The sequence below is a fragment of the Astatotilapia calliptera genome, chromosome 7 (genome assembly GCF_900246225.1).
Source record: "Astatotilapia calliptera chromosome 7, fAstCal1.2, whole genome shotgun sequence".
In the NCBI taxonomy this organism is placed as follows: domain Eukaryota; kingdom Metazoa; phylum Chordata; class Actinopteri; order Cichliformes; family Cichlidae; genus Astatotilapia; species Astatotilapia calliptera.
Window position 1 is genome coordinate 60,189,146 of NC_039308.1, and position 12,851 is coordinate 60,201,996.

The window sequence follows — 12,851 nt, forward strand, 5'->3', positions numbered from 1 at the left end:
TAGAAGAAAAAAAAAGAACATATGTAAAACTCATTTAAGGAAATTTATTTATCATTTTCCCAAAATGCACACAAATCATTTAATCAGATCTTTCTACAAATAAAAGTTAAATAACTTTAACATGGTGCAACTCTAAGTCTACATTTTGTAGTACATAAATTCGAATAAACTTTACATCATTTACAACGTTTTTTTTTGTCATGCAATGTTCACTTTTTTAAAATGAAAATTCTCAGATAGTTGTATCTGTGCACCTAAACCCAAACTGTATCACAGATTTTCTAAGAGAACATTGCACTTAGCTGTATCATAGCACCATCTGGTGGCAACAAATGTTACCTTTTGGAATAACACTGTTTAATAAAAACAAACAAAATGTTACAAAAAGAAAGAGAGAGAGGAATCTGTTAAACTATGCTGACCACAGTTTAAATATTCTACCTGACTCATTGACGTGGAGATAAACTGCAGGCTGGGAACAAAAAACAGCTACAACCTTAAGACATTTATAGGTGACCTCTGTCCTCCTGGCTGGTGGCAGGTGTTTCTGTATCTGGATAAACCATGAAGCCTGAGAACGTGGTGTACCTGCCCTGGTTGCTGTAAACAGCAAAGCGCTCATCCTGTTGACTGTACAGCCACACGCTGTCGCCCCTGCTGAGAGACAGCAACAAACTCTGACTCTGCATTTCCCTTCTCTTTGATGTGTCATCATCAAACACCATCGCCTGCACCTCACCCTTCCCGGTCATCAGCTTCACTGAAACAGCCCTACGAGGGTGTTTCCCCACAGTGAAGGCGAAGAAGTAGACCCCTGGGAAGTGGCAGGTGAAGCGGCCAGAGGTTTTGTTGAAATGGCCCCCTATGTTGACATATTCTACATCAAAGGTGATTGGTGGCTTTTCTTGTGTCCAGCTGCTGTGACCCATGAGGGTTGATGTCCGTGCTACTGAGAAGGCAGACCGCGGCTGCTCTCTCTGGCCTCTGACCTGAGGTGGACAGTTTGGGTAGGGTAGAGCAGGTGTAGACAAGTGGTTGCTGATGTAGCTGGTTGCCATGGCATCAGGATAGACCAGGTAACCTGAGAAGGTGATGTAAGGCCCAGCGTTGCTGTACAAAGCATACTGGGGGCTAGGCTGCAAGCGCAACCACACTATGTCCATTTTCTTCAAACCGATCATAAGACTTTGGCTCTGAACTTTTCTCCCTTTCTTGCGGAAGTCGTCATAAGCTATAGCCTGCACCTCCTCTCCGTTCATCACCAGGATGACAGAAAGCATTTTTTTGGGAAATTTCCCCACAGAGAAGGAGAAATAGTAAGCCCCGGGGATGCGACAGCGGAAGTGGCCAGTGTCTGGATTGAAATCCCGTCCGATGTTGACCACGAGCCTGTTGAAGGTCACTGCCTTCTGCTTGCCTCCCACCACGCTACTGGTTTGCGTGGCAGAGAAAGCAGAGAGGAGACCTGTTGGCGCGGGAGGAGCATAAAGGGGAGAAGCTGCTCCAAAGCAGTTGATGAGGAGGAACAAACATAGCACGTAGCAGTGTGTGCTCCACTGATCTGAAAACAAGACAGAAATACCTGTGAAATTACATAATGAGATATCAGTCACTCAAAGCACAGGTACGTATATACCTGTGGTGTATATATTGTTTCTGTTGGAGGGAACCAATGAATTTCACCTTTAAGATATCATGCTAACCAAGTTATAGCTTCATATTACATATTATTATAAATTTTGGTTACATTTTAAATCCAAATCACTTTCTTTAAGTTTTCTAAGGGCTCTATGAGTGCTTCTCTAAGATACCTAGACTAAAAATCAGTGTTTAACTGAACTGCTCACAGCACATATCTATATCCATCAGGTAAAGCTTTAAAGGTCACTTAAAACCAAAAGGCTGGCAGCAAAGTGAAGTACACTTCATTTAGGCCTGGGAAGTATGGCTGCTCTCTGTTAACATAAATCTTTCTACTTGAATTAAGCCCTCGGTGTGAGCAGCAGCCCCTGTAATATGGCTGGTATTGTCTGTTCTCTCTGTGCACTGACGGAAGGGCTGCATTAGGTGCTGGTTCATCTGTTCCTCTGTGTCTTGAACAATGGAAAATTTCAAATGGCTGTGGAGGTGAAGCAGAACAAAATGCTAAAAGATATGAGAGCAAAACAATTTAGGAAACGTCATTTTATAAGTGCACAGGTTGACATAAATCAGCTATTATTATTACCATATTATCATATAAAAAAATGTTTTTTACAAGCATAACTTATTAAATTTTACCGTCACACACATTTGTGAGCACAAACCTACACAGACAGAAATTTATGATCCTAAAATTTCTAATCCTTCACAAAATCTAATACTGTGTACGTACATGCATAAAAAATACATTTTAAATACTACAAGGTCAGATCTGTCTGATGATAGTTAAATATGTAACTCTGAGCACGAGCTGTCTTAACCAAATCCAAAAACTCTTGCTATCTAGTTGAAATTAAGTTTTCAAAACCTAATTTTAACCATTTAAAACAATCTTGCATTTGTTGCATTATTTAAAGTAAGTACTTACATTTATATAGCAGTAACACAGAGTGTAAATACATACAAAATACATAAACTAAGTCACAGAAATACATTTATGACAAACGGCATAATAAAAAAAAGAACTCACACTCATTCAAACACAGTGCTTGCATTAAAACGTAATCTATCCATAAGAGACATAAAAACGCACCTGTGGAGCTACAATGGGGCAGAAACCGCATGGTGAAAGTTGTTGCACTGCTAATGTCCACATTATAGGCCTGACACCCAAAGGGGAAAAGCTTTTGTCCATTCGGATATGAGAGGAGGAGGAGGAGCTCCAAACCCCCTCCAATATATTCTTCTTATTCATCCATGAGACAAAAAATATCCCAAAATTCAACAGGACTCTGCAGGTTTATTGGACCTTGGAGATGTTCAGTCTAAGAAATGCGCTGAGTTGTCTAACACTGGGAAAGACAACATCAGGCACTGTGGTAACCTCTGAACAACTTCTGCTTCAGGAACAAGCACAGCTGGGAAGCACATGTAGACACACACCCAGGACACCGGGTGTTTAAGCTGCTGCCGTCTGGCAGGAGGTTCAGGCTGCTGAGGTCCCGAACAAATAGACTCAAGGACAGCTTTTACAACAGGGCAATAGCCCTGATCAATGTAAATAGCTGACCTGACTCGATACCTCCCTGGACTTTTTAGGGGGAGGTAACAATGTTTAAAACGATAACAATAATATTTATATTTATAACAAGGTGCAATAATAATTTATATGCAATAATAACAGTGTGCAATACACATACACTTATTCTTCTTTTTTATACTAAGTTAATATACTGTGTTGTGTTGTTTGTTACGTTGTGATGTGTCATATCGTGTCGTGTTGTGTTATATGTAGTGCCGACGTAGGACAGTTTTTCCAATTTCATTGTACTACTGTACTATGTATGACTGTGCAATGACAATAAAGAGTTATCTTATCTTATCTTATGTAGAAAAAAAGGTGTTGCCAAATGACAAAAAAACAGCCATGTTGATTTTAATAGTAACTATTCTACTACAGCTTCTGCAGTGCAAAAAATACTGATGCTGCCAGTGCTACCCCTCAGCCTCCTAGTAGATGCACATGGTATACATTTGAAAATCCAGGTGACTTCCTTCTTGAGACACACGCACTAATCTGCTTCTGTCCCCTCCAATATGAACATGCATGCTGACTTTTGAACTGTGGTGCTGATAACAAGGCAGTTGGTCACTGCTCACTTTATTACATGATGATTATTGTTTATGAGTTTGATAAAGTAATTTTTATTTCTCATTTTTATTAGCCCGAACTGATTTCTGGGTCAAAGTAAGATGTCAACCGTCCAAAGACATGCAGCTTGTGGAGATAAGTTAATTGGATAATCCAAATTGGTGTGAAGGTGCGAGTGAATGTGAGTGCGAATGGTTGTCTGTCCCTGTGTGTTGGCCCTGCGACAGACTGGCGACCTGTCCAGGGTGTACCCCGCCTCTCGCCCTATGACAGCTGGGATAGGCTCCAGCGCCCCCTGCGACCCTGAAAAGGATAAGCGGAAGTGAATGGATGGATGGATATACTTTTATATATATTAACAGCTTTAATCTCTACTCCTCTTATGAAATTAAGTTGATGCTATACTATTGCACTGTATGTTAGGTGTACAAAGTAGAAAACATATGCATACAAGCGCAGTGATACTGGGTTAAATGCCATGATAACAGGGTTCTTGCTGATCGGAGCTGGCTTGGCCCTGGCTTATCGAAGAATTAAGGAAGCGGAACCGGCTGTTCAAACCCCCACAAGGCTGCCCGCTGGGATTGAAATGATGGGACGAGGCGTGAGTTTCTCAAAATGGGCTCATTGAGTGCAGCACGGATAAGATCTTGGAGAATGCACGGCTGCCGTGAATACTCAGAACAAGACCTCTGAGTGAAAAACTGGATTACATCTGGAGGGGCTATCTTGAATAACACCTTTGAGCGCAAATTGGATCACATCTTGGGAAGTGCACTGCGGTCGTGAGTTCTCAGAACCTGCTCTTTAAGCAAAAAGAACGACAACATCACGGAACGTAAGTTTGGATAACATCATAGAAAGCTCGCGGCTCTCCAACGGGAGATTGAGAGACCAGTGTTGGACTGTTAGAACAGCTCTGAAATTCATATGAGTTGTTTGCACTAAAGTAAAAACCACCATCACTTCATGCGGAGACCCCTTCGGCGCCAGCTGCGGTCTCAAGGCTGGAGCTGAACAAAACACCCTGATAACGACTGTGTTTAGACTGTTCCCCCCATTCCATGCAAGGCCACCTGGGTTGGCTGGAAGACTGTTTACTTAGCCTGGCGGGGCGAAGGACACCGTCTCAGCTGAACTCTGGACACACACACACACACACACATACACTGATATGCACACACTGATCCCCCCTCCCGTTCCAAACGGCTTCGATGCTTGTGCCCTACCAGGGAAGATGGCAGTCGACTGAACCAGTGCAGACATGCTGCAGGACCGGATGCGCTGTCTACACCGGCTCTCTCTTACCCTTTACCCGCCCCTGTTGCTTGTCTTGTGTTTCTATGGTGTATTGATAGTCATGTGCTTTTTGTGCTGAGGTGTTTTTTCTGTTATCAAACTGTTCTCCCACTAGGAGCTCAGTCTGAGTGGAGTTTTTTTTCTCCTCCTCTTACCTCATGTTATGTATTTTCATTGTTTTTTTCCTATCAGCCTACCTTTCTGACATGTCTCCCCAATGTGATGTTTGTGTAAAGTTGGTCAGAAGGTTCCTTTGTAAGTGCGCATGCGCTATTAGCGTGCTGCCTGCTGTAACCCTAATTTCCTTCGGGATTAATAAAGTATTCTGATTCTGATTCTGATAAATGTTGGTGCAACATTTACTGGATGGAACTGGATGAATATCTGAACACTCTTCTTGGCAGAATTGGTAGAGTTCATTTAAATTGGTTGGTTTCCTTGAATGGACACAGCTTTTAAATGCAGCCCACAAATTTTTAAGTAGGATTAAGTTTGGGGATTTGGGATGGCCATTTGAGAAGTTTAATGTTAGTATGCGTTATCCATTCCAAAACCGCTTTTGATGTGGATATCAGATCACTGTCAAGAATCACTGAAGAATTTGAAGTTAATCCCCCCTTTTTATTATCACATCTATTTTGTGCAATGTACCAGAACTAATGACAGCGGAACAGCCTTAGGAAATGGTGCTACCACCACCATGCTAGATAGTTAGTACAGTCTCCTTCAGCTTAAAGGCATTACCTTGTGTCATTGTGGCCAAATAGCTAATTGTTTATTTTGTCTGAACATAAAACTTTTCTCTGGAAGCCATTTGGCTTGTCCATATGAGCCACTGCAGATATTGGTCAAGCTCAATTTTGGATGCATAAATATATATCACTATAAATATCACTCATGTCACATAAATCTCATAAATCTGTTTTTTCTTAGTTGAATTTTTTTTAAACTTGCCAGTAACTGTTCGCTTCTTCTTTTTTTTTCATGTTATGCTATTAAAAATTAAACGTACAGGCCAGTCCACGTTACCCATATTTATTGTTTTCCATTAGGGCTTACCTTAAGAAGACGTTACCTTTACTTGGAATAATATTTTTTAACCATTCGAGAAACATGTTTGCATCGTGAGTGTGTTAGACAAGCAGCTGCTGTGTAAGTCACGTTCACGTCCCTCCATTCACTATCACCGTGACGCAGAGAACCCGGAAGACGTGTGTTTGCTGTCAATGCCAACGACAGAAAGAAGGCACTGAGAGCTAAAAAGCCCGCATTTAAGACAAGATGGCAGGACTGCCCCGCAGGATCATTAAGGTAAAAAGAAAAAAAATCAGGCCTCAAGCAACAGCATGCCTTTCGTAGTAACGGCAAAAATGCCACAATCACAGCCACAAACTCCTAAACGCTCTGGTGGTGCGCCCGGCGAGCAGTTTTGTGTGCTAACATTAGCATCTCGCTGGCTAACGGGTTGTTTGTTAAAGTAACTTCCGCTTCGTTTCTGCACCCACATACGCCGAGACACGGCGGGTTAAAAATACACCACCGTGCTGTAACGATGGCGGATAAAAGTCCTTACCTTTTCTAAATATACTTGTCTAAATATATTTTTCTGGTGTTCTCAAGTTGCTTGTAGTGCTGTCAGAAAGGCTGGCTAGCTAAAAATGCTAACGCCGGCTAGTTGTTTAGCATTGCTTGTATTTTAATAAAGCCCGACACTGCAAGCCTCGTGCCTTTACTGTATACTGCAATAACTTAAAATCACACACCCGTTTTATTTTTTTTTTCGTTATTTATTTTTATTTTTGGCAACCATTGGGAGTTAAAGGTTAGTAAGGTAATTAAAACGTGTTTTAAAAACTGCACAAATTGGATGAATGAAATCGCTCCCACTGTGGTTACTTCAACAAGGCGAATGACTTTCTGTTAATGATAACATTATGACTTGCTAATTTACTTAACGAGCTTAATGATTTGTAAAACTGTTGTTAAGTTGACATATTTAAGGCCTTTAGAGTTTCCTTTTCTGTACGCCACCCCAAATCAAAAATCCACACCTGTGTTACACTCAACCTGACGATTTTTTTTTTTGGGCGAGGGGTCCATGTTTTTAGAACGAGTGTGACTGCTTGTTGTATTTGTTATGTTACGTTTAGGGTCACCGTTCAATGATTAAAATACATTTTCACTCGTTTGCCTTCTTAGCAGGGTAATGTGTCATTTTCCCATTTTTCTGTGTTTTCCTGAGTGTGCATTTTCTCAACCAAGCTTTCCAAATGTAGTTGATTCCTCACTTTTGTTTCCTTCTAGATCTGTTGTTGCAGACACAAGCTTTTTATTAGCACACACATCAATAAAAAGGGGACTTTTTGTGGTTGACTATCCACGTTCGTTACCTTATTATACAGAAATGTGTGCAAAAATAATTGAGTGAATGTTAAAACAAATACAGTACAATTGATTTGGTGGGTTCCAGCCTTTATCTATGCTGGACACGTGTAGTGTCCAGGTGTGTGAGGAAGCAGGCCACAGCACAGACTTGGTGGGAAAAGGTGGAAGGGCTGGGAACAGTACTTGATGGGACGAGCCCTTGAGCCCTGAGAGCGTGTGACTGGGACTGGGAGCCCCTCTACTGTCTGTGTTTTCACTGCATGGTTTTGTCTGTGGGTTATCTGAAACATTTCAGGAATCTCACTCGCAGTTGCATGGAGGAAACGAGTGTAAAAGACGAGTGTGGTGGTTGTTGGAACATTTATTCAATTAAATTTTGAATACTGTAAAGTTTGTTTTGTTGGAGTCAGTTGTGCATTTCAAACAGCAAAAGAAGAGACTATCATTTTTAAAACTGAGAAAATAACGAAACAGTTTTGTTCAACTTATTCAACAGTAAATACTTGAGTCCTGTGAAAACCAAGTTTATCCTTACTGCTTCATTGGGAATCAAGAATGCAGATAGCAGCCAGGTGCTGCTAATCAAATGCACATGATTAATTGATTGGCAGGTTTTGCCACTTTGGGGCATTTAGGCACAATCTCACAGGAGTGGGCATCCCAGCAAATTTCCCTCAAGTTCGGATTGTGCAATGCTCAAAGAAACTGCAAAAAAAACCCAAGAGCTAAATCTCCAACTCTGCAGGCCGCTGTTGGAATTTTAAAGTTCTTTAAAACACAGTTAGAAAGAGATTGAACTAGTATGTGTTGTTTGAAAGTGTTTCCAGGAGAAAGTCTCCTCCTAAAAAGAACAAGGCAGCGCCACTTAGGTTTGCAAAGTTGCATGTAAGCCAAACCTTTAAAGATAAATCATGATAACTCAAGGAAATTGAGATGTATTTTGTGTTGAGCTTGCTAACCAGCTGCTTAAAAACGTGCCTTCGTATTATGCAATCAGATCGCAAATTTGCATTTGCGCTTCCTGTCATATTGAGTGCTTCAGCTGTGTTTGGTTGTGTCATTTAAGTAGGGGTCACACATCACGAGCTGCTGGTATCTTATCTTTTGGAGCCTGTTTACACCTTCTGTAAGAACAGTTTTCTTGCACATGTTGCAGAGTGCTTTGTTAGGAGCTGTTAAATTGCCCCCCCCCCCCCCCCCCCCTTTTTTTTGACTAAGACTTGTGGGTTGGGGGATCCTTTGGACAGAGGAGACCTAAGTGAACACAACATATCAGCACAAACACCTCATGCCAAATGTCAAGCACAGTGGTGGTAGGGTGATGATTTTGCCTTGTTTTGAAGCCACAGGACTTGGGTACCTTGCTGTCATTGAGTGGACCATGCACTCCTCTGTATATCAACGTATTCTAGAGTCAAATATGAGGCCATCTGTTCAAAAGTAAAAGCTTGGTGAAAATTAGGTCATGCAACAGGCCAATGATCACAGCAGCAAATCTACAGCAGAATGTTTGAGGAAAAAACATAAAGTCAAAGTCCAGATCTTAGCCTGACTGAAATGCTGTGGTGGGATTTTAAGAGAGCTGTGGATAAGTGAAAGTCTGGAAACCCCAATGAACTGAAGCAATGTATTAAAGAAGAGTGGGCCAGAATTCCTCTAAAATAATGTGAGAGACTGATGAATGAAGTCATACAGAAAAGAACATTAAATTACTTTAAGTAATAGCTAAAGGGTCCCCCTCCAAAAAGTTGATTCTGTTCATCTGGACGTAGTGTTTTGTGGGAGAAACGTTTCGTCACTCATCCAAGTGACTTCTTCTGTCTCAGCTGACTGCAGGTTTCGCCAATCTTATAAACAGTACATTTGCATAATGACTGAAACCAGCCCACTGAAGGAACAATGGGCTGGGAGGTCAGTTCCTTAATCTTAATTATGCAAATTCTCATGGCCATTGATCAACAACCACTGACCACTGATCAAATTCCACTGATGAATGGCCATGTGCCAACCAAGGAAAACCCATTGTAAACTGTGCGTTTCATTGTCACAAGAATTTGTTTTCACTTGGTGAAGCAGAAAATGCGTGAATGTTTTGATACTTATTTCTAACCTGTGGCCAAGTTTGTTTTACACTGCTGTAAATAGAACACAGATTAGAAATTTGAGCAGGACTTGATTGTTCAGTTTTATATGGAAGAAAAATGAAATAATGTGCCAGACAACATCTTTTATGCAAGTATGCATAGACTAAAGCAGTCTGACCTAACACAGAAAGTTGAACACCACTGCTGTGATAGTCATTATCTCTGATGGAGATTTAGGCTCTCTGATGTTTAAGGACCCTGATTGTGATCACCATGAAACACTTTAACTCAAGTGCATAAAACACACAGCGCCCATTATTGCACTGTTTCTCACATGTCTGGGTTTTTTGTGAAGATCTTTGGAAAGATTTCATGCTTTAAGGATATCTGTTGCCTTCAACCTTCTTTTGGATGTGTTTAGAAACTGCAGGGCTGCGTATGGTGCAACTCTGCACCCACAGTGGATAACAGGAGAGGACAGGGGGATTTATTTCTCACTGCAACAACTAAACACATCCTGATTTATGATCTATGAATATCAGCAAAACTTTTTAAAGTTTACTATTCTTTTGCTAATTAGATGCATTTATTGGAGTAGCTCTACGAGATATCACCGGAAACGCCGTTAATGACCCAGAATCAATATATCAGCTGATATGAAAAGATAAATTATTAAAATTAAATCTGGAACCATATTATCTGAAACCATCATACCTGTGATTGCCCGGTATTATCAGATGTCTTTAATACAACATTCAAAAGCAGTTCCCCAAAATGACCTTTATGGACTTGGTATTCTAATTTATCTAATTCCTTCTCCTTCCTTTGTTTCCGCTTTCTTTATTTTTCCAGGAAACTCAGCGCTTGCTTGCAGAGCCTGTCCCAGGCATCAAGGCAGAGCCAGATGAAGCCAATGCCCGCTACTTTCACGTGGTCATCGCTGGACCTCAGGACTCACCTTTCGAAGGAGGCACATTTAGACTTGAACTCTTTTTACCAGAGGAATATCCCATGGCAGCTCCTAAAGTACGTTTTATGACCAAAATTTATCATCCAAACGTTGACAAGTTGGGAAGAATATGTCTTGACATTTTGAAAGGTAAGCCAGTATTGTAGCTTAAAAATCTATGAGAATATTAATCATGCCTTTCACCATCATATCAGAGACAAAGAATATATTGTCTCTTATTAAAAGTCTCTTCCTAAACAGGATCATTGGTCACTTTTCATGTGTTTTGCCTGTATGCATTTTTTTATTTGACTACACTTGTCTTTGTTTTTATTTTTATTTTTTAATAGATAAATGGTCACCAGCTCTGCAGATTCGTACAGTGCTGCTCTCAATCCAGGCTTTACTAAGTGCACCCAACCCTGACGATCCCCTAGCAAATGATGTTGCAGAGAAGTGGAAGAGCAGTGAAGCTGAAGCCATAGAAACCGGTGAGAGCCATGATCTGGCGTGGTGTAAAGATAAGATTTACCTCATTATTCATGATGTTGTTAGCCAGTTTGATGCTCCTACGTTGTTATGATAATCTTGGTCCACAATCAACATTGCAGTTGTGAAGAAGTTAGCAAATGCTTTTTAAAAACTATCACAGGCAAACCACCATGACTAACCAAATTTAGGTAACAGCAATCCTGATTTGATAATAAAGTTATTATAGTCTCGAAATTAAAGATTATTAAAGAGAACACTTGAAATGCTTACCATTCGTTATCAAAGAGAGTTTTATATAAGCTGTGACCTTTTTTTTTCTTTCCCCCCTCCCCACATTGCAATGTTATGACATCACAACAATGTGATTGGGCAGTTGTGATGTTGATCCTTGACTAAAATTATGGCATGATGATGATAATGCAGGAGCATTACCCATAATCGTGCCACTTCATCTCTGTATATAAACAAGTCACTTATATCACACACAATTAATATGGAATATTTTTCTTTTAAGTTATGTTTTCCTTTAAAATTGATGTATTTTTTATTTTACTTTGCAGCCAAGACATGGACCAGGCTTTATGCTGGAAACAAAAATGAAGTGTAAAGCAGCCTCTTGGAGACAGAAGTGGAAGCAAATTGTATGAACACAACTCATGTGCTGCCAAGACCACCTCCTGCTTTATTTGCATTTAAAGGACACCATCTTTTAGTGTATATACATGTCAGATTTTCTTATATATGTATACACACTAAAAGTACACACACAAAATATATATATATACTGCTGACATTTGGTGATTTAAATGCACACTAGAAATTACGAGCTGTCTTTGTCCTGACTCACTACTATTCAAATGCATGGGCAGAGGTTTTAGATCTACTCGTCTAGCTTTCTTTGTCCACTGAGGGGAAAAGGTGTCTTGCATCACACGTTTTTTTTTTTTTTTTCAGGGGGGAGGGGGCACAATTTTGGAGCAGGGGAATAAGCTGAGTTAGAGACTGGCTTAGATGTGGATAACATGATATGCTTTTTATGTTTCTTTTAACTTTGTTTTATCGTGTTGCTGTTCATTAAAAGCAGCTAACTCTACTAGCCCACTGTTTTTGTAGGCGCTCGCCTGGAGAAGGTTTAGTCCTGTGTAGGTTTGCCCAGTAGGACGCATAAACAATCATCGCTGTGCTGCTTCTTCGAGTCAATCTGGATTTGTTAAATATAAACTGAGATGACTGAGAACCAAACTGAGCCTGCCACTGTCACATTAACTTTTCCAGCCACTCTCAGTGTGGACTTGGATGTACAGTACTTTTGTGGATGGCATGAGAGTGTGTGTGGTGGGTTCAGTGGACATTGTGGACCTTTCTTTAGTTTTAGCACATACAGTATGTGTTGTTACCATATCTTGTCTTTTACATGTGAATCTTTTCTTGCTGTTAGCATACTAACTGCTCTTGCTTTTCGGCCCCTTACGTCATCAGTTTAATTCTGCAAAACTCTGTGGTTTACCTGCTCTCACTGGCATTTATTTCAAAAAGCAGTGCGGTTACATTTGAACAGTCAGTTGATGAAAGCGGGAACTGGGGTGTTGTGATTGGTGTGTGAGAAGAGATGCTGCATTGTGGAGGAGATCACACCAAAAGTACAATGAAGGCTTTGACTCTTGACTGTTGTGACTGGGCTTTGGCTGTAAAGTCTGTATTCATTTCACTTTGTGTAAATTCATTCTTTGTTAATCTGAAGGTGAAATGTTTTCCTGCTCTCAGAATGATATGAAACAGTCCAACTACAAACTTTTATGTTCTGTAAATAAATTCTGTTGATTAATAAATACCTGACTGTGATTCTTAA

General features: G+C 40.4%; 2 protein-coding genes across 2 annotated transcripts; one reads left to right on the top strand and one right to left on the bottom strand.

Moving 5' to 3' along the window:
* Positions 1-29: 29 nt before the first annotated feature.
* On the bottom strand, positions 30-3,091 carry c1qtnf13 (C1q and TNF related 13). Its single transcript, XM_026177104.1, has 2 exons — positions 2,735-3,091; positions 30-1,561 (listed from the first exon to the last, which is right to left on the bottom strand). The coding sequence occupies exons 1-2, from the start codon at positions 2,763-2,765 to the stop codon at positions 507-509; spliced, it is 1,086 nt and encodes a 361-aa protein (XP_026032889.1). The 5' UTR covers positions 2,766-3,091; the 3' UTR covers positions 30-506.
* A 3,106-nt stretch (positions 3,092-6,197) lies between these two features.
* On the top strand, positions 6,198-12,851 carry ube2na (ubiquitin-conjugating enzyme E2Na). The gene is made up of 4 exons (XM_026176328.1): positions 6,198-6,403; positions 10,414-10,660; positions 10,861-11,001; positions 11,563-12,851. Exons 1-4 carry the CDS (start codon positions 6,374-6,376, stop codon positions 11,607-11,609), a joined length of 465 nt encoding a protein of 154 aa, XP_026032113.1. The 5' UTR covers positions 6,198-6,373; the 3' UTR covers positions 11,610-12,851.